Below are 22,979 nucleotides of genomic sequence, written 5' to 3'. Positions count from 1 at the left end.
CATCAGATCACCGGCAGTGCAAGGAGCAGGCGAATGTTCCAATTATAAGCGAGGTGCTTTTTTCATATATTTGCTATGAGACGTTTAAATGTACGTCTCACAGCTTTAGCGGTGACCCTTAAATAATAATCAAAGATACTTCAGGGTTATTAAAGTTTGCATTCCAAGTCTTAAAATCGAGCAAATATGGTTACATAAAATGACACCGACAGATGGGAAAGAAACACAAGTAGTCAAACATAAAGAAAACCTCAGGTTAGGCATAAGGTATTAGGTTTATTGAACGTATTGAAAAACAAACAAAAAGACAAACTTTAAAAATATTACTTAATCTGCAAAAACATCCATCACACTTTCAGAGCAATTCTTTGATCTTATATCTTTGCCATATTTGTGCTGACGAATGCTAACACGCGGCTCAGACTGCGGTTGATATATTCTGGCTAAACTGTTGACTTGTTTCCAGTTTATCTGACAGCGTATGATTTTTTTTTAGTCCCATCAGACGTTGCGTCTCAGCTGTCACTTTGTGAATGCCAACTGAGATGGAAGTATAACAGATAAAACTGACAACCAAGATAAGACGTGTATTTTCATGATGATTAACTATTCTTTAGGTTTCTGGTTGTTCTGGTCTGCATTCTTCTCAGGTTTCAGAACAGTAGTTTTATTAGATTATTATCTGAAATAAATTAAGGATAATGACCGATTTATATTGTATGTTTTGTTAGAACAAAGCCAACGACTCCTGTTAAAACCGTCTGTATTAATCCTTAAAGTTTTCTAACCACTGTGTTGTGTTAGTTTTAGATCTCACCCTGGGTCAACACACCTGAATCGCATAATTAGTTCATTCTCAGGTCTCTGGAGAACTTCAGGACATGCTGAGGAGGTAATTTAGCCATTTAAATCAGCTGTGTTGGATCAAGGACACAGCTAAAACCTGCAGGACACCGGCCCTCGAGGCCTGGAGATACCCACCCCTGGTCTACAGTAATACTGCTACTGAAATGCTTTCAAAGTGTCAGCACCTCTATGAAAGCAGAGGGTTTTTTGGTTTTTTTTACCGTTTTCTGTTCTGGAGTATTCAGGTGTGTGTTGACACAATGCCACAATCTTTCCAGGAGAACCCAGTGAATTCAGACCATGAAATGCTCAGAAAAACTGCAAAAAACCCAAGTGCCTCAAACTCTACGGGCCTCATTTAGCATGTTAAGGTTCATCAGAATACACTTAGAAAAACACTAAACAAGTGTGGGTGGTCTGGAAGAGTTTCCAGACAGAGCTCTGTGCTCTCTAAGAACATGACAGCACAACTTAGGTTTGCAAAGCTGCATCTAAAGAATCCACAAGACTTCTGGAATCATTTCCTTTGGTCTTCCACCAGAGAGACCAAAGCCTAGATGTTTGGCCACATTTAGAGAAGAGCAAGCAGAACCTGTGAAACGGCTCATACCAACTGTGAAGCACAGTGATGGAGGGGTGATTATTTGTGCTTGTTTTGCAGTCACTTAGTCAAAATTGAAGAGCTCTCTCCGCGTGCTAACGCTTGGCTGAAACTGGGTCATGCAACAGAACAATGATCACAAGCACAGCAGAATATCTACAACAGAATGGCTGAAAAAAAAGAAGATGGTGCAGTGGCCCAGTCAAGCTGCAACCCCCAACCTGACTGAAATGCTGCGGTGGGACCTTGCAAGAGCTGTGCATAATGGAATGCCTGCAAAGCAACCAGCAAAGAAGAGTGGGATAATTCCTCCACAGTCATATAGTGAACTTATACTTCTTGAAAACAATCACTTCATGTTATTGCTGCTCAAGGTGTTGTTTAAGCAACTGAATCATGGGGTGTACTTAATTTTTAACAAGACCACACAGAGTCAAGTGTAAACCTTTGTTTGCATGTGACTAGATAGATAGATAGCATAAAACATGGGAGAAACTAAGCCAATTTGAAGTGCCTTAAGCCTGCATTCTATCTGAAGGCCATCAGATGATGATAGCTGTGGTCGCAAAGACTTTCAGCCAATGAGCATGCAGTTTAACAGTCAGACCCACCCTTCCTTCCTTCCTACCAAGATGGCGACAGCAGAAACGCCGAGTGTGCTTTTCATGGCCAGTCTTTTTTTCTTTTTTTTAATTTCTTCTTTAAAATAAATGTTGCTTGCATTTAGTCTTTCCATGACATATACGTGGCTAACACCAGAAGGGTGAAAACAAATATGGTAGTTAAAAGTATCTTTCTTCTAGTGGTGGATCCTGTTAAAATGTGCAGCCAAGCTTTATTATCCCCAAAGGGCTGCAATTAGAGCTGTGCTGCTGAATCTGGTAAAATACATTGAAAGACCGCCAATGTATAGCCTCCAAATCAGCATAATGTAACATTAATTAGACTCACTGTGATTACACTGAAAGTCTGAAAGGCTTTGCCAGGGAGTAGGATGAAATCGGAGATACAGAGCTGAGACTTTTTGAAGAAGCATCCGTCAACAGAAAGCGAACTTTGCTCTGGGATTGATATGCCAAATAATATGAGGGGAGTCTTGTCTCGGCGAATTGCATGCCTCAGCGTAGTAGTGTCACTCCTCGGGGCTTAGCCATTGACATATCGGTCAAAGTGATGCCATAAGATGGAGGTATACTCAGTAAAATGCAGGTCACGCTCTCTTTTTTATGGCTGCAACTTGATATATTTTCTTTCATTCAAATCATTTAGGACCTTTTCCCATTCTTTTATGTTCATAGATATGTAGCTTATTTCAGAAGCTGGGCCTGCTCATTTAAAAATATGTCATCGTTTTAGATTAAAATGTCTATAATACTCCATAAAGAGAAAAAAAGATGGAGGTTTATTGACCACCATGGGGAAATTAGGCTGTTGCATCTGCAGGACAGGATTCTGCAGGAGAGTAAAAAGCAACAAAATAGTAAAAACATTGAAAAAAATATACATTAATTGAACTATAAATAGTTAACTTGCATAGATGCTAAACCTCTAGATGTGTTGATATATGGGATATAGAGGAATGCAGACTATCATAGCAACAAAAGCACATTGTGATCTGTATCTTCACAGTAACTGATTTGAGATCAAACTAGCAGGAAAATGTTGAATGGAATGCATCAAATAACAGAGTAAATCCATTTGTACAATTCCTTTTGTGGAGGAAATCCATTTGTAACAGCTGCTGTATAATATTATGAGTCTCAGCTTACCTCACACAGAGTATCCCCCATGGGAAACCCTGTTGTCTAGAGCCATATAGATTGCGTCAGCCTTGGATCGTATTGAGGCACATGCCATGAGGCATTTGCATCCTTTCATCAATACACTACTAATGCATGCAGTGGTTGTGCCTACGAGGCCCCATTTGGCGGCGGGGAAACAGAAAGCTGGGGCCATGTTGGAAGCTGCAGTGAAACAAGGTTCACACTTTCCGCACATAATAAACATCTGCAGCTTCATGGGTCAGCTCTAGTGCGTGAATCTGGTTGGAGGGCACCGCTTTGCCCTCAGCCTCTGTTTTCCTCTCAACTTTTCACACAGATGTTGCGCTTCGCCATACTTGCCGAGGTTGCTGCCGAGTCCCACGCTTGAATTTAAAAGCTTCCTTTTTACACTGTTTGGCTTCCCTAATGTATTCAGAAAACAGTGTGAGTGTCAAGATAAGCACGCCTAGAACAGAGACCACCACCAGTACTGAGGAGAAACATGAAGCAGACAAGAAAGCAAAGCAAGAAGAGATCAAACAAGAACTCAAGCTATATAATGTTTGGAATCTGTGCATTTCTGAAGTTCTTGCATGACTGAATTTTTACTTGGTTACACAAAAACTGTGATAAACTGAATAGAGTTTCAGATTTTTGTGTATTATTCACTCTATTTTGGTTGCCTAGCCCTGTATTTGTTTCTTATAGCTGTAACTTGCGTCCGTTTCACGATGGAAGCTTGCTGGCCAGTTGATGTGCAGATAATAATATCTCTCTTGCTTTGCATGCTTCTTTGTTACCTGTCATTGCACCATCCAAACTGATGCTGAAACTCAGAGGTCTTTTTAACTAGGAATCTGACTTCCTGATAGACAGAAACCAGACCGTGAGGAATAGGAATAAAATAATACTCACGGTGGGGTTTTTTGCTGTGATGAGAGGACCTTAACAACAGAAATTCCTTATTCCATCAGTGCATCTTCTGTTGAAAAATTGTGGACAGTGTTAGATTTCTTTGTTTAAAACTCTCAAATTCTTCAAGAAGGCACAGCAGAGATCATCTTTGAGGCATTTCGAGATTTCTGGCATGAGTACCAAACTCTTGTGAACTTTTATTGCGGTGCCGTTGTGAGTGTCACGACAAGCTGTCACACCGTGGTTTGGCATTCTAACTGCTCAGCGTGAAAAACTGCTTCAAACTATGGTTTAAAAAAAATTTCAATGGAAACCCCCCCCAAAAATCATGACCCCTCCTTCCAAAATAATAATGAATTGGAAAAAAAGAAGTGTCTAACCTCTCATCCATTATCTCATTACTGGTTTTCCATCCACAGTCAGCCAGGTCCCTGAACAGATTAGTCACTGTATTGAATTTAGTTGCAAAGTCATTACCATGTGAGCTACTGTATGTTGAGCTGTATCATGTTACATTGGTTTGAATTTTTCAATTATCCTTTGACTGAAAGCCCCCCAACAATTAACAGGTATCGGGGGAACCCTAATACGGCACTGAATTATAGTCAACGTCATGGATATTGTAACAAATGTGTCCTAACAGATTGTCATACAGCACTGAAATGAACATAAATCAGCTGCAGTCCAGAACAACAGAAATGGACTTTAGAGCACGTCGAGTCAGGTGGACCAAAATGTAGCTACACAGTGTGTTTTTAAGGTGCTACAGAGGAGGGTGTGAAAGGATAACAAAATGCCCGTGGCTAGCTAAAAGCATTAGATTTAACTTTCTCAGAGCTCCCTGTGTCATGGATTCTGTTGGAGAGCTTATGCTAGCTTTGTGTTAACAAGCCACTAATGTTGCAAGCATTCATACATCTCTGAGTTATTTACATTCTACTGTAATCCAACAGTGCAGGTCGCTGCAATAGCTCATGTTATTGATATTGCAATTCATAATATTCAGTAACTTGCAAATAAAAAATAAAATCAAAATGATCATGGATTACACTGAGAGAGTGATAATTGACTGTAAATCATGTTTGAAGTTCTCATATAAACCACTGCAATATTATATAAAATTGAAGACATTTTAAATTAAAAGTTACTAAATAGGGTTACTAGTTACTAAATTGTCCCCTTATAGTTCCATACACGCCGTACATGATATACGTGAGCTTCCATACATGGAGATAATGGGAAACGCATACAAAGCAAACATTAATCCAGTTTATATGGTACAATTATAAGGGGTTCAGAGGTTGTTTGAAATTAGAGACAAACGTTGAACTCAGAGGTTTGTGTGAAGGAACAAAAATGTACAAAAACAAAATGTGTGTGTCGGGGGGTTAAGTTGTGGCGTGACTGTGATGAGGACTTAACATTGTGTCATTGACTGTGTGCATTTTAAAATGTTCAGAAATCAGGTGTTAAACAAATATCAAAAGAGGGAATGATTACCTTTGTTTTTGAAGCATTTGCTTTTGTCCTAGTTTAATGATTATTTTCAATAATGTCTCTCGTTTGTTTCAGTGAAACGTCTTCAGCAAAGTGTTACCGTAGCTTGGTTGGCATTTGGAATATATAAATGCCAATGCCTAAATATATATAAAGTGTCAGTGTAATAAACGTAAGCTTTAGCCTACACCGTTTCAGTCAGTAATTTGGATTCTGCACATTGAATTCATTCTTTATTCTTTAACCTTTTTTTCTAAATTTAATTTCTTACTTTTTTTGTTTGTTTTGGGGTTTGTTTGTTTTTTTAAAGAATGACCAAATGAAGTGTACTTTTTATTTCTTGCTAACTTTATTCTAGTAAGTTCTTGGAGTTAGCTGAGGGAACGTACCCATAGCTTTCTGCATCATCCACATCCACTTTAACATGAGCTACATTCTGTTAACATGCCTTTGCTTAACACATTAACGTATTTGTGTCTTTAAAAGACTTCTTTTCTTTGTTAGTTTGCACATGGAATATTATGTGCACTAAAAATTCTGCAAAGCCTCACATCATCACTGATAGATATTGCTTTTACTCTGGCACAACATACGCTAGTACTCGTCATCAAAACAAGCAGCAAGTAACAAAACCATGTGGGTTATGGTATTTTATTTTTTTAAGACAAAATGTATCATCTGTTACTCTGCAATTAAACCTCAGCATTTGACTAACTGGTTAGTAAATATTTGATGTCAAACAGTTGTATCTGCTCTGCTCAGCAGGGAGAGCAACACGACTAAATGATTCTTAGCAGCACCACATCGTATCTCAGCTTAGTTGTTACTTTATCCAAACAGCCTCCTGGACCGTGAGGGTGACTCGTAATATAAATTATGGATAATTTTATGGGTGCGTATAAAAGATCCATGATGAAATGCTCTATTTTCAACTGATGGTGTCACAGTAGTTACATGTTCTTCGTTTTTAATCTGCAAATTAGGCCTCATTAAATCTGCACTTTGCATTTCATTTGGAAACACACTGCTCTTATCAGCCAAGATTACTGAGACACTAACAGATCAAATATTCCATCTTTACTGTCCCTTTAGTTTCATCACATTGAAGCTTGTGCTTTATTACTTATCTAAAGGAAAGGATTGAACTAGTGATAAAACTAGATCCCACAGCCAAAGTTAAAAACTCAAAACTGCTAATTAGACTTTTCATCAGTTGATGTGCAAAGCCGATAACGTCAGAGTAAAGTGGCTTGGTATAATAGTGTGAGGTGCAGTAAACACTCCAGTGTGATAAAGTGTTGTGTGTGTTAAATGTTGCGAGTTTGCAGAGTTGTTATAAACTGTTAACAGATGTTACTCTGATAGACAGACAGATGTGTTGCTTTATAAAGAGTTATTGCATAAGGTCTGAAAGATTTCCGGTATCCTGCATCTGTCTGTTAGAGAAAGTGCTAAGTTGCCAGTCCAGGAAGTGATGCAGAGGGTGCTCAGGATGATCTGTGTTGGATAACAGTTTGTTCAGCCACCTCCTCTGTACCACAGCTTCAAATTTTAACAGGCAGTCACAGAGCCGGCCTTGCCGATCGGTGTTTTCAGTCTGTTGGTGTCACCACCTCTGATGCTGCACCCCCAGCAGAGTGCAGACAGGCAGACTGTGCTTGCCACAACTGGTGATTTCAGCTTTTTTAGGAAATGCAGCTCTTCTTGTATGCAGCTTTGATGCTGGACTCAACCTAAAAGCCCGCACGGGTTGTTGACGTGGCAGGCTGTACTGTAGCGGGTTGTTGACGTGGCAGGCTGTGTACTGTAGCTTGTCCTCTACCATCTGAAGTTGATCGCAATCTCTCCGATCGTATTCGCATTCAGAAGCAGATGATTTACCCACCTCGGGAGAAACCGGGGAGCAAAGGAATAAATTAGTCGAAGACAAATTGTTCCATCCTGGTTTGAGTATATCTGTAGACACACTGGAAAAGCAGAAGGTAAAATACGCAGAGTTGACAGAGCTGAGACTTGAATTTGATCAGTAAGACAAATCCCTGATGTTGAGCAGGCTCATTTATAAGCCAGTCAAATTTTCATTGGATCTTACTGCTGTCTTAAAAGATGATTATCTGAGACAAATAAAGATCAGAGAGAAGGCTGCACCTTGGGAGGTGACTGTAAGAAGCATAATGAAAGTTTGTGATGTTAAAAGAACTTGCTGGTGTTTGGTCTCAAGGAGAACTAGTATAGACTAAGAAGAGAACATTCCTCTGGGTTAGCCAATCAAGCGTGAGAGCAAGGCCACATGTAGTGTGATGTCAGCAGCCTGGCATTTAATCTGAATGCAGAACATAGAGGACCAGCATGAGGAGGTTGACTTTAAAAAAAGGGTATAAGGGCATCATATTGAAATTAAAAACCTGTTTGCCAAGAGCAGTAATTAAAGTACCTGTAAATGTACTTATATTATTACTCTTAATATTATTCACTGCATTCATCGTGACATCTGCAGTAGCGAAAGGTCTGAAGGTTTGAAATGGATAAAAGAGCGTTTTGAAAGCTACTTCCTGGCTGTTTGAAGATTGATTTCGAAGAGATGTAGATTTCAATCCATTTCCTGGCAGTCGATAGATTTTTGTTGGGATTGTTGTTTGTGTTTTCTGTGGAGTTGGCAGCATTGTAGCCTATTTATCTTTTCAAATCTCTGCCCATAACGCACAACGTCCTCACCCATAACTGTGATAAATGAGAAAAAGCTCAAATAAAACCGTTCGACCAAACGGCTCCTCTACGGTACATTTTCATTTTTTACTGTGCTACTGGTGGACATTTGATGTTTTAACCCCCGTGGAGCCAAATAGCATGCGCGCTGCAGCGTGGGCCATAACTGACCTTCATAACCATGCTTCTGTTTCATTTCAGTGTCGGCGGCACATGATGTGATTACTGACACGGCCATTCGCATCTTAGAGTAGTTTTAATCTGATGGAAATATGGTAGGCATGTGTGCACGCCTCGGGGAACATGTAACACAGTGAAATATATGACAAACAGCCCGTGGAATGACTGATTTACTCGGCTTTACTCTAAATCACCAGAGTGATCTGACTTCATGCAAACGCTCAGACAGAGCAAACCTTCCCCAGCGAGATTGAAGCATGAATGTGATTTCCGTATGCATATAGATGAAATCTGGTGAAATATGAAGCCACACACACTTCGAGTGTGTTCGATATAATCTGGCTGCAATCCTTTGGTAAAGGTTATCTGAATCTGACTGAGATGGAAATAGACATTCCTCAGAGAGGGGCAAAAATAGGACTAACACCACGAGTGTTTCAAGTGCTAATACAGCCTTCAATCCCCCGGCTAGCACATCTTTTCATCTGCACCTTAGGTTGCATTCATTGCTCAATGAATGGTAACGCGAACCATTTTACATTACGGGACGTTTGCGTAGAAATTTTAGCAGAAATTGAGTTTTTAAGAGCAACTGCAAACTGAAATGTGATGCAGACTGTGGAGCATTGCTCAAGTCTTACAGCTGAGTGAGTTGAAAGGTATTATTTCACCAATCCAAATAACAGCAGTACAGTAAGGCTCACAGCTGAGTAAAAGAAGGGAGGGAACGAGGGTTAAAATGAAGATCGATAGGGAAACCCTTCGAGCTGGAACATTAGTAATGCTGTAAGGATGCTCCATCTCTCTCTAATCCTTCTCAACATTTTCTCCCGACCTTTTACTTGAAGAGACATTTATGCACTTCTCTCTCTCAAGATCAAATGTCTGCCCTCCTCATAACGTCGTCTCTGTGTATTTCCCCTTGACTTGGCTGACTGCTTTTATGTTTGACAGCTTTTGTATGGGCAGCGGGAAACACAGTTAAGTGTTTTATTTATCTACAGAATGGGGCTTTTTTTTCTCGCTTTAGTCAGCTCTTCAGGAAATGAAACACTGGCACGAAACACACTTTCATATTCTGCATACCTACAGTATGCAGCACACCTGGCTGAAGTGGAGGAGGCAGTTGTGTTTGAGTGGATTAGGCTGAAAAGGTTTTGTTTGTGCAATAACAACATACGCTGAGGAATATACAGTATGCACTGCTTTTTTTTGTATTCAAGATATTTTGCCTCACAGATTTTTTCACCACCACGAGCTATGCCTAAGGCTCTGTTCAACCCAGTGAATTTAGCTTTAGTAGCTAAAAGGCTAAAGCTCTTTCGTCTTGTGAGATTAGTGACAAAATTGCTTTCCTGCGTTAGCTTCTGGGGGAAATACAAAACATTTGGGGATTTTTCAAAGTTAATCTTAAACACCAAAAAGTTTATTTTTGATCAACCCATCCAGCAGGATGAATCAGCAGTATTGTCACTAGAATCATTGCCTATTTTTCCCCTCAATCATGTGTCGGCGCAAATTGTTAGTGATATGACAAAGTAAAACAGTCCGTCTCGCCCTGCCCTGAAATGGCCTGCTGTTTTTTATTAATTGACATAAGACAAAATATTCTGACAGATAAAAACAAAAAAAAATTACCCTTTACTACAAACCCACTCATTCCCCAGATACTCACACACACATTGAACAGATGTTTCACTTAATGGGAGAACAACAGGAAGAGAATTCAATTCAATTTGGCCTGGGGTCTGATAGGACATCAAGTGATAGAGGAAAGCGATAGGGTTTCACATCGGAAGCCCATCTGTGTCCGTGCTTCCCTTCAAAAACCCACCTGCCCTGTGATGTTGTTAGGCTGAAATGAGACAAGCACACCCTGATGCATCATAGGCTGTAATCACCTTCTTAACTGAAACCATAAGGTTTCAGAGTTGAGAGCAAGGGCCAAGGATTTGTTTTGCTTAATGGCATTTGGTCCTTGTGTTGCAATTGTGCAGTTTCATTGCATTTAAAGGAGATTATAAGGCTTCTGGGGAGTATTCAGGTGACCTTCAGGTCTAATATGATCAACATGTCAGGGAGGGTTCACGGTGCTTGCCAGAGGCTACAAACCATTGTGCCTTTGGAAAACCATACCATACAACAGTTAAAAAATGTTACAATTTTAAGAGAAAAATAATTTTTAATTTAATGTCAGCAGCACATCTCAAAGAAGGTAAGATGGAAAAACTGGAAAAGAAAGCGGTGCTAAAAAGAAACAGCTGCAGGAACATTTTGCTTATAATTATATTAATTACATGCAAAAACAGGCCAGTAACATGATTGGGTTTAAAAGCAAAAGCATCTAACAAAGGCAGAGTTTGTCAATGTGCAGATCTTCACCAATCTGCAAACTACAAATTTGAAAGAGTTACAGAGTATTGTTCCTCAAAGTTTTTAATATCTCATCATGTACAGTACGCAATATCATCAGAAGATTGAGGGAATCTGTAGAAATCTCTGTGCGCAAGGGACAAGCCCAAAAATCAATATAAGGTGCCCGTGATCTTCAGGCCCTGCAGGCAGCACTGCATTAAAAACAGGCATGATGCATGTCTGTGATGGAAACCAGTGCATGGGCTCAGGAACACTTCCAGAAATCACAGATCACTGTGCCATCCACAAATGCAGGTTAAAGCTCTGCATGCAAAAACATGACCTGTGACCATGATCCACTCAGTCAAAACTCGCGTTTCTTTTTGGAAAACATGGGTGCTGCATCCCCCAGACCAAAGAGGAGAGGGACCGTTCGGCTATGCATCTCTGATGGTATGTGGGTGCATTACTCTATAAAACGCAGTTTTAAAGCAGGTTTGAAATGCTTTTCCCAGCAGATGAAGTGAAAATGGGACTTTCCCTGTACAGAGATGGTGGTCCAAAGAAAGTTGTTATTAAAATTTTGAAAGAAAATTGGTTGGGGAAATCCCCCAAATTTGATAAAACCATCAATTTTTGCTCATTTTAAAATGTTAGAGGTAATATCAGAAACACCTCTGAACTAAAGACTTGCATCTAACAGCCAAAGCACAAGATTCAATATCCCTACTCTTTCTGACTTGAACCAACAGGTCGATCTGTGAGGATGCAAACCCTGTTGTTATTGGCTTACTCACACTCACAATGTAAGCAAGCTGTTGGAGTCACAGTTTTACCGTAAATGGGGATTTAAATGGGGAGAGGCCCTGCAGCCTCTCCCCATTTAAACGAACAGATGCTGGAGAGAGAAGCAGTCAGCAGCACCAAGTCGGAAGCGACCGACTTTAAAAGCTAAACATTAAAATGAAAAGCAAGCTGGAAACCAGTTTGTTTTGGGCTGTTTAGCCAGCAGCGGATGCTTGTGGAGCACATGGAGACATATTTCTTTAAGTGCCTTGCTCAAGGCCACTTCAGCAGTAGTTTAAGATCCAGTGGAGAACGTTATGTATTAAAAGTCCCAGCAGGTCTGGGGATTCACGGATTCTCGGAGCTCTAGGCTCATGCTGCCTCAAGACATAGTGGGATAGATGGAGCAAACTGGTGGGTAATGCTGTTCCAATATCTACTTACTTTTTAAATACAGCAATAAAATCATATAGAGCTTTAAACGGTGGAGAGGTAAAAACATACACTTTGATATTAAGGTTGGCAGGCAGACTAGGTGTGGATCCCCATACGTGAGGCGCATTTTATATTCCTTTCCTGAGGCCAGGATCAGTAGTAGAAGCTGACAATTTTAGTTTATAAGGTGACCTGGAAATATACAAAAATGTTGGCAGATCTCTGTGTTTGGACCCAGGACAACGGACAGATGGGACTCTAGCAGAGAAGCCCTTAAGAAAGTCTGCGGATTGCTGTGCGCATTTGTCTCTTTAAATGTTGATCAAGAGAAGAGCGGCTCAAAAAGTGAGACACGCATTCCTGTGAAGTAGAGACTAGATTTAGTCCCTAAGTAGCTTCTCTCATCATTATACTTCCTCCAGCCCTCTCTATGCTCATTTGTAAGTACGGGATGTTTCTCCGGCTGTGGCTTCATCTTTTGTTGCCCCACTGTTTGCCATTCAGTTTATGGAGCCCACACACACACACACACACATCCGTGGATCCTTCTCTCTTTTATTATGGGAATTCCAGGCACATGTGAGTGAAGCAGCGAGCCAGCCCAGATACCCCTCCCCCTCTTGCCGGTACCCCTTCATTTTCATGGATTTCTCATGGGGCTAAAGCAGACGAAAAGAGGGGGAGGAAGAGGGGGAGGAGAAGGAGGAGGAGAAGGGAAGCAGAGCTAGGCTAATTCATCAATAACCTTTACCCAATCCCTCCCTTTCCCGTTCTCCTTCTTACTCTCTCACTCTCTCTCTGCCTAGAGGCATTCAAGCAATACATCCATCCCCCACCACACACACACACACACACACACACAGTCCTTATAGACACACTTGCATGCACTCACATAAGAGTCTGCCTGAACAAGTCCAGAGAGAGAGCATGAATCGAGCTGAAGAGTTTTTTCTTTCACCTCTGTGTGTGTGTGTGGTGTAAGTCGAGTCCTCTGAGGGGCTGTGTGTCTTAGCTATGACCCGGAGCTAAAATGGTGATTATAGACTAGAGACTAGGTGTGGCGAGATGGGGCGGCGTCAGAGGCTTTGTTCCGTACAGCCCACCAACCGGGAGGAGGCTCTGCCTATCTATCAGAGTGTGTCCCGGAGCCATGCACAGTCTGAGATTGAAAGAGCTAAGAGCTGCTGTGTGGGGCTGAACCACTCTTAAACCAAGACCTAAGCCACAGGGAATTAGACAAGCACAAGTTCAAGAAGCTCGGTGGAACCTTTGTAGCCAGAACATGACCAAGTGAAGAACTGCAGGAGCAGATTGCTGTTTTTATTTTATTTTTTTATTCTTGAATTCAGGCTTCTTTTGCAACACACATGAAAAAGACTTTCTAAGGAGCTACCAAAAAAGAAGAGAAACTTCTGTGGACTACTTCCAAGCAACACAATTGTTTGAAGAGACTTTTCTGTTGGGGAGTTCCCAAAATATCCTCTTGATTCTGCCTTTTTTCCCCACATTTAAAGGATGAAATCTCAATGATATAACCATTTGGAATATGGGACTTTTAATCTCTGATTTGGACCATGGTAACAGGCAGCTATGTTTCTGTGCTCAGCTCTGGGTGATTTTGATAAGTATGTCCCATTTACTCTCTTTGTTATTTGTGATTTCGACCTAGATTAATTTTGCGGTGGCGTCTTGGGTGTTTTGTCAGGTATTCGCTCATTTCCAGGGACTTGAAGAGTTTTGAGTTTGGCTTGTTCACAGGTGTCGCTTCAGATTAATTGAATCCAAACACTGGTGCAACATGTTTTGCCCGAGACAAAGATCACACGGGGTGCAGCTTCTTAATGTCGACATGTTTCAGTGTATAACCTTTGCTCCGGATGCTTGACAGCAACCAGTTATCATCTGATTAGTGTGTTTTGACCTCCTCCCCTTTTGCCCCCTCAGCTGACTCAGTAGACCACATTTGTGTCTCTTCCTAATTATACCATATATTCATTGACACACACACACACACACACACACACACACACACACACACACACACACACACACACACACACACACTCACCATATCTTCCCTTTTTCTGGTGTTTTCTTTCACTTATAGTTCATGAGTTTTACCTGTTTCACTTTGTTTGAAAGTAACTTTTAAATATTCTCCTTTTTGCTTGCTTGTGAAAGCACTTTGTACACTGTGATTTCGAAGGTGTTTTATAAATAATGTGCATTATTATTATTATTATTATAAAAATGGAAGCTGCATTTAAAAGTTAAATCTTTCCTTTCTCCTTTCTTTCTTGCAGCTCTTGCAGGTAAAATCTCTCCAACCAGCTCTGATGCCCTGAGTTCGTCAGCAATGACAGCCAGTCCTTCACCACCCAGTGTGTACCTTCCTGCCAACTTCAAAATGTCCAATGCACAACTGGCCTTCTTTTTGAGGGAGGCTCAGATCACAGGACAAACATTTGGCGGCAGCACCAAGAGCGGCAGTAGTCCCAGCAGTGGAAACCCATTGCAGCGCTCTGAGAGTTTTGTGGTTTTCCAGACAAAAGACCTCCCCGCCATCAACATAAGCTTCGGGCCTTTTGCCCAGGACCAGGCCCTGTCCAAGGAGTTGCTTCAGCCAGCTAGTCCTCTGGATATTCCCGGCCAACTGACAGTCAACTGGAAGGTTCGGGCCTTCATTGTCCAGCCGCGGGTCTTCTCCAACAACCCCACAGTCCAGGTGTTTTTCTATATCGCCGGTCGTGACTGGGACGACTTCAAGGCTCAGGACAAGCTACCCTGCGTCCGTTTGCATGCCTTCCGGGATGTCCGTGAAATTAAAACCTCCTGCCGCATGAAAGGTAACCTGGCGCAGTGCTTGGCCCAACTGGAGCTTCCTCCGTCGTGGTTTAACACCAATGTAGCCCCTCTGGGCCGAAGGAAAGGCTCGAGTGACGGGCTTTTGGATGGGTTAAGTGAGACCCTCCAGGCTGAGCTATACTACACACTACACGAGCCTAACCTGGAAGGGGAGTGCAGTAAGGGTTCAGGTCACGGTGGTGGTTCTTCCAGGGGAGAACCTCTGTCACAGCACCCCCTGCTGCGCATCGGAAGCATCAGCCTGTACCAGGCCAGTGAAGAGCAGCTGCTGGTGGACAAGCAGCTAGACAAGAACATGTTCCTCAGGCTGCCGGAGAAGCCCCTGAAGCCTGGAGAGATTCTCAAAATCTTCCTGTACCTGATGCCCAACTCTACTATTGAGCAGTTCACCCTCAAGTAAGTGTCCTTTAAAATCTGTTCAGGTGCTCCGATGCTTTCAGACTCCTTGTTTCCATGCCGAATGTCACATTTATTGTGATGTTGACACATCTATACTCACAGCAGAGGCTCAATCAGCCTCCATGCAGTCATGCATATAAGATTTATTGATGAATAGTTTATTTTCTTGCTTCCCGGTATATCTCAGCCAACAATTTCCTCCCTGTCATAAATTGACGTATTATATGTCTCTTTATAATAACACTCGCACCGAATCATATGCAATTTGTCCAAGGTTTAGGTTTAGGGCAGCATGACTGTCTGTAAACAAAGCTACAGTGTGAATGCTGAGCACCAGTGGATAGGCTTAAAGGAAACGTAGGATTTACATGTCCAATAGAACACAATTACCACAGCGATGGATTCATTCATTACAGTCTTAATAACCAGCTTAATTCAAAGCAGCATTATTAGACGAATCTCGGAATCAATTGCATTCAATGACAGCATAAGATCACCGTGTACGCAGAAGTGCAACCAAAGTCATCTCATTCCAATCCTCACAATATTCTGTTTCAGGCTTCAAGCACAAGTTACATGACCATTTATGTTCATTTCAAGTCTAAAGAGACAAACGAGGATGTAAACACACATTTCATCCTTCTCATTCATTTCTTCTTCACTTAGCCAAATGATGTGCCAGCACTAATTAAAGTCAGGTAAGATAAAGGGAAGAAGAGAGGGTTAAGCAGCACTGTAAGATTTACCTTCAGAAATGGTGGCCTCCAGCCAAAGAGTTCTTCTTTTTTTATGAATAATTTGCAGTGAACTGCTGCTCCGAGCAGTTTGTGTTTAAAGGCCAGGTAATAGTTGTAGCTGTGGAACACATACAGATTTGGCTTCTGCGATGGCATTTAATGCTCACATACTGTACTCATTCTACACGTCCGGCTCACTGCTGGGAATAAAACACTGACTAATATATAAATGGATGTTTAACCACGTTTTTGTGTCAGCGTGTATGTTAATGCAAATAATATCGTTTTATTATTGCAAATGGATTCTTAATGCCTTCATTTTATTAACATGTAAGTGGTTGGAGGCAACATAAGGAAAAATATTTGGGCGTGTAGATTTGTAACTTTTTGCTTCATTACAAGTGACCCCGTTCACATCTTCTGAGTGTCCTACATTGCCATTCAGACAATTACTGTTACAAAAATACACCACTCATATAACTCCGTGGTTAGTGATGAGCATGTGTGATGGGACTAAATAGTTCATGACACAAGTGTCCCTCACTGCCTTCCTGTATTTGAGCTTTTCCACTCTCAACTCTCTTAAAGTTTCTAAATTTCACCATTTGCCTGCAGGAAAAGTGGAGAGAGAGTGTGAGGCTTAGCAGGACTCTGGTCTCTGTAGCTCTTAGTTCTGCTCAGTTATCAGCAGAGTACCCAGGATTAGAGGATATATTATTATATGCATTTGACAAAGTTGGATTTTTTTTGCACTTGTATGTACGAAGAACACCAGAAATGAACACAGGAACGTTAACGAAACGCTAAAGATTAGTGAAACCTATATTAAACACGTTATGGTAGCTATCTGCTTTTAATGAGCTATGATTAATTAAGCCTCAGTAACGCAATTACTTGTATAATTATGATTGTTCCCACAGTAAAATGTCTTTTTTGACTCAGTGTCAGTTGATGACATTTCTATAGTGAAAAGCAGTACTGTTATACTGGCAACAGTAATCCTTTAAAATCCTTTAAAAGGACAGGAACAGAAATTCCACCTGTATAAAATGTCTGATTAGGGTATGTTTATGATATCTGTATTTTTACCTAAATAAATTCAGTTAATGATCTACTTAATATCATTTTAGTGACCTTTATTTGGGGAAACATGCAAAAAGCAATTATAAAATCATTTCACTACAGGGATAAAAGTTAGAATAGCTGTAGTTGTGGAGCACACATGTATAAATGGCGGTAGCAGTAGCAAAAATACCACGGCCCACACACATTGTCCAATTTCTTTCTACCAGCTGATGTGATTTTTGAAACCTGCAGGGAGACATCTGATGAACCCAGTGATGCTGGCATATTTTTATAAAATGAACAGAATAGTTTAATTCTCAAATTGTGATTTAAGGCTTTGGAGCTGATGTTGGTTTCTATATCTGAACATATGCTAACAGCCCTTCTTGTAGCCAGACAAAAATGAGCTATTTACTCGAGTCCCACCTCCCCCCCAGGAATTCCAAGCATTTCTCTTCACACCATAAGAGCAACACTTACTTTCTTTAAGTTCCCCTCTCTTTAAAATGTATGATGCTAACTTCTACTGGATTACGAAACAGTTTCATTAACAGTTTCAGAGAACTGACTAACTGTGGGACACTTTCACTCAAGATGTGGTGTAACAAAGTTACAGTAAGACTTTGTAATATGAGCCGAAGCTTTGTCATATCCCCTTGTCTCTTAAAACATTTAGCTGAGCGTGTTAGCATCCATATACATCTGCAAGTCTTCGGCAGCCTGACTCTCTGAGCCTTGCAGGGATGGAAATGAGGAGTGATAAAACAGAAGAGTTAAGAAGGCGATGAGGCCTGGAGAAGAAAGCCCAGCGTGAGCCTCGTGAGCGACTTGCCTCAATAGGGTGTAAATTCAAGAGTTGTGGAAGTGAACTGTCGAGTCTTCCCAGCGCATCGAGGAAAATTATTAAAGATGCAATAAGGAGTGTCTTTAAAGATGAATCAGGAGGCCTCCTCTCCTGACTCTCCCTTAGCCACTCCATCGCTCCTTCCAATTATTCTCCTCTTCACTTATCCAGCTTTGAAAGTCTTTGACTTGTTATTGCAAACGATGGCATGCCGGGCAGAGAGACGGCGGAGAGACGGGCCACTTGTGGAATCTTCCCTTGTTTTCCCGCGGCCGCAGCGGTGCTGTCAGAAACGTGCAATGTGTGTGTCGGCGTGAGTGTTTGTCATGCAGCAGGATAGGGAGTAGTGGTGTGTCAAATTTAGTTACCATGGCAATGCAATAATAGTATGTGTAGCCGTAATGTTGTCTAGCATGCCCCGGTGTGGGCTGACACGGCTTTTCTAGATTTGTTTGCTTTTCATTTCAAGTGTCGTTTAAAAATCGTATCTTCTCTTTTCGCCCGTAAATTGATAGTGGCATCATTTCGGTTATACACGACAGCGTTTCACAGATAGTGACTTTTCCATCGCATTGTTTTGGAAAGGATCTTCATCATATACAGTACTAAAGTAATGTTTTTAGCAGCATCACTAGTAAAATATTACAAAGCCCAAATGCCTTTAAAAATACACGAGAAAAACAACCAACAGGAAACCGTACAAACCCGACTCATTGAACTGTAAATGTGCTGTGATGTTACGTTGTGTTTAGAGTTTGAACAGTGACAAGGTTTAGCTAGAAATGGAGCCGTGGTTGAGAGTCCTGTAGCGAGATGCCAGTACTTTACTGTAATTTAACAGTGACGTTTCCTACTGTGGATTTTTTTTGGTGGTAAACAGTTTCGAGCACAACAGTGGTTCACTTGAGTTTTTCCACTTGTCCAATGGTGGAATCGACTGCATATAATGTGAAAGGTGTCATTTGTAGTAACTGGCCCACAAAGAAGCTGCAGCTTACAGACATAACCCCTGTCCGTTCATTGTTTTGCATTTCTGGCTGACAAAACGGCTCTTTTTACACTTTGCACACACCACAGAGAGTAGCTCTTAGCATAAAAGCTTTGTCTCCACCACACAGTAGACAGATAAAGTTGGTGAATAGCCTTGAATACAGTGGACCATTTCGTAGTTAAAGAGCCAGTCTTTTTCTCGGCAGTGAACACGTTCAATTAAACCACAAAAGTTCCGTTAAAAATGACACAATGAGTAATTTCAATGAGCCAACTGCAGATTCCTCTGACAGATCATTGAAAACACTGGGAAAAGCTTGTGTGTTATCATGGGCTTTTGTCCCCGTATCCGTTAGGTTTGCCATCTGTGAACATTGGTAGGTATTATAATTTATTTCAACTATAGCTAATGAAATGATAATTATTTCCATTTTGCTTTGCCAAGAGCTGCAGCTGGTGGACAGCCAGAGATATTTTATTCATTTGTTTATTCATATGGACACTTAGTTGCAGGATGCAAAGAGATTCGCGTATGTTGCGTAACCTGAATTAAAATTCTATATGACAGCGGCGAGGTCACTGCATGCATATAAATGCAGTCAATGTGGAGATGCCAATTTTTATTTTGGTGACTCACTGACATTTCTTGCCCAATAAACAAATACGCATTGCAGTGCACACATCCTCATCTATGTGCACAGTACAAGGCTCTTGGAAACCTTGCTGTACTCCGGAGCCCTGGGTATAACATGCAGTATTCAAATGCCCTGGCTTCAAATAAAGGCTCGAGGAGAGAAAGCACAGTGGAATCCAGGGAGAGTGACCCACATTCAGAAGCAGTGGCTTCATCCCCAGCAGCTAGATGGCTACTTGCTCCTTGTAAGGAACACAGAAAACTTCCTGACCTCAGCCTCTGCTTCCTGCCAGCTCTGCGGTCGTGCTCCGCTTCTTGTCCCACGTGTCGTTGTCGCTGTCAGTGTCAGCTCGTCTTTTCCCGACACTTTGATGGGAAATGTCAGGACCTCTCGCCATGGATCGTGCACACGTTCAGATCATATGACTGCAGACGTGATGCTTCTGCCATGGGCCGTCTTGTCAGGACACATCGGGTGACACGGAGAACCGCTGTTTATCAGCACTCATCTCTGATAAAAGAGGCGGAAGCCAGGAGAATCTTCCTCGCCTCAAAGTGCTTCCACTTTTACAATGACAAGGCAAAACACAGCCTTTCTTATTGGGCCACGCAGAGTACAGGCTGCACCGCCACTGCTAACGCTGCTCGATTCCTTCCTTCTTCTTCAAGTGTGAGCACGTTATTTGAGGTCAAGCAGTGAGAAGGGGAAAGTATTTACCATCATCAACTTTAAGTCCCTTGACACAAATCTCAAAAGGGGAATGCAGTGCATGTGCCAAGATTTTAATGAAATGAGCTGTTTTAACTTGAGTTAGTTTTTAATGCTTAAAGAAAGTTGCATGAGTCAGCTCTCTGTGCCGGGGAAAGTGGAGATATTTTTGCAGGTTTATTCCAGTGCTTGGCTATTACTAGAGTAATTCAACCCCTTTCTAACCTTGAATAGGCAAGCTGAGCAACTTTGATTTGGAAATTCTTGTTTATTCGCTTGAAAGATTCCTACTTTAAATCTGCTGAGGACATTTCTGATATGCTCAGCATGTTGCCGAGTGTTTGGCTGGTTTTGAGACAAATAAACACTGACCATTAAATTAGACTAACTCAATGCAAAACCGCAGAGTTCATCTGGGTCAAATGTAACCTTAAAAACTCATTAGGCTTCCTCGCGTTGTACCAATAGCTACATATTCATCACTTTTCCACCCTATCAGTTCAGTCTGTTAACATTATTCATTTTTATTAACATCTTTTCAGATTAGTTGAGAAACGTATCACATTCTCATTTGGGCACGCTGATTTATTCACCAGTTTATTATAAAACCAGTGTCTTATACATCTTAATCATTAATCTCTTCAATCCTGCTGGGCCCAAGGGTGGAGAAGATTGTTCTGTGCCACAGAAAACAAAAGCAAATATCCAAGCCCAATAATACTGACATGTGGAGTATGGGATTGTGTGCAAAACATGGTACAATACCTACTTTTTTCTTCATTAATCTCACAGTGAAACCTCAATAAGTAGTTTCAGTAATATACAATGTATCTACTGTGTTTCTATACTTTAATTAACAGATAAGAGAATTAAGAAACAGTAGCTCATAAACAACAGCTCTCTAGTCATCCTTTAGTTGTTTCACATTAATAAGTAATTAATGAATTTACTCTTATTTTGGGGAGCGTATCTGTAACCGGAAGGTCGCCGGTTCGATCCCTGGGCTCTCTGTCCTGGTCGTTGTGTCCTTGGGCAAGACACTTTACCCTACCGCCTACTGGTGTTGGCCAGAGAGGCCGATGGCGCGATATGGCAGCCTCGCTTCTGTCAGTCTGCCCCAGGGCAGCTGTGGCTACAACCGTAGCTGCCTCCACCAGTGTGTGAATGTGAGAGTGAATGAATAGTGGCATTGTAAAGCGCTTTGGGTGTCTTGAAAAGCGCTATATAAATCCAATCCATTATTATTATTATTTTAGTTGTTGCAATACTAGAAATTCAAACGTGATGCTGATACCAATGAAAGTACTTGCACAGTACCATGGATGGGAGTAAAACATGGCTGGGTCAGAAATATTAAGCCAATGTTGACGTGCCATTAAAATGTGGAGGCTACCAGAAACACTCTGACTCCTGTAGAGGTCTATGGGAAAACTTTCCTGATATGTTTATGGACTCAGTCACTCCAAATTAAGCCTCCTTTGTGAGACATACTGTGTTTCAAAAAGGAGAACTATCTGTGGCACTTGTGACTTGTCAATTATAAGTCGTTAGCCAGCGAACGAGTAATGTTAGTCACACCCACCCATCCTTGGGTTTTTGATACCAAGGTAACGACTCCAAAACAGGATTTCAGGAAACAACGGATGAGACCTTTGTAGCTACATCCGTCCTTTACACCACGTACACAGTGCTCCATCACTATAACGCGGTTTACCTTTCATGGCCTCGCTGTTTTCGCTGATTTGTTTTGTGCGCAATTTTCCATGTTTTTTTTTTTTTTTTTTGTACAGCACATTGTGTTCTGCGTCTTGATTGGCTGTAGACCACTGTCAATCAATCTCGTGCCGTGTCTCCTGTACAGTACAGAATGCATTCAGCTTGTCAAATTTACATAAATCTTCGATCGCTAACAGTGTGACTCTGAAGTGCTGTAATGTATGCTTTTAAGTTTTCTCCCCCAACAAACACAACATGTCGACGAAACGTTTTGGGGTTTACAGCCTTAAAACATCTATAATAGTTGTAAAAAATAAAGTTGGCTACTTCGTGGATTTCACCTATCGCGGGTTATTTTTGGAACGTAACTCCCGCAATAAACGAGGGACCGCTGTAGTGTTGACTGGAATAGATGAGGACACACTGTTGGGATCAGTACTGTTGCAAATTTTTTCTCCATCTGGATACCCTCATGTGGGGATCTCCTGCTGCTGTCTGTTGCTTCAGGTGTGAAATAAATCCAAAGAAAGACAACAAACTTAGCTTCTGTTTGTAATATTCCTGAATTACGCTGTGATTAGCAGTTAGCTCCTTAATCTGTCAGACATTGTCTTCTTCACAAGTTTAATCTGTGGTAGATGGGAAAACTCAGTCTGCATGCCACTAGAAACTAGAAGCAAAAGGCTAATGTTCACACTTTGTCTTGCTTTTGAAAAAAAAACATCCTACTTGGCATATACTTGTGTACTACTGTGAGCTGTTGTCTTATTTGGCATGGGAAGAGTTTGGTTAAGGGCAAGGTTAATGGTAACCGTAGGTGTCGAATCTTAGCTGAGTGCAAAGGGCATGCTTTAAGTTGAAGTCTTCTTTCCTTTAATCGACAAAACCCACACAGACTGTTTTGTAACTAAAAGAAAAGTAAGCACAAGGTCAAAT

The 22,979-nt window shown here is 41.2% G+C and overlaps 1 protein-coding gene across 2 annotated transcripts in view; it reads left to right on the top strand.

Moving 5' to 3' along the window:
- Positions 1–22,979, top strand: part of tmem132e (transmembrane protein 132E) — a 422,770-nt gene that overhangs the window by 270,395 nt on the left and 129,396 nt on the right. Inside the window, exons 1-2 of one of the 2 annotated variants that reach the window (XM_004551161.3) lie at positions 13,025–13,709; positions 14,388–15,345. In XM_004551161.3, the coding sequence (XP_004551218.3) occupies positions 13,631–13,709; positions 14,388–15,345 (1,037 nt within the window). In that variant the 5' untranslated portion in view covers positions 13,025–13,630. Of the gene's footprint in view, positions 1–13,024; positions 13,710–14,387; positions 15,346–22,979 lie in introns of those variants that run through there. The other variant, XM_004551162.3, reaches the window with a different exon arrangement.

The sequence above is a fragment of the Maylandia zebra genome, linkage group LG10 (genome assembly GCF_041146795.1).
Source record: "Maylandia zebra isolate NMK-2024a linkage group LG10, Mzebra_GT3a, whole genome shotgun sequence".
NCBI lineage: Eukaryota > Metazoa > Chordata > Actinopteri > Cichliformes > Cichlidae > Maylandia > Maylandia zebra.
This window is presented reverse-complemented; position numbering and strand designations above follow the sequence as displayed.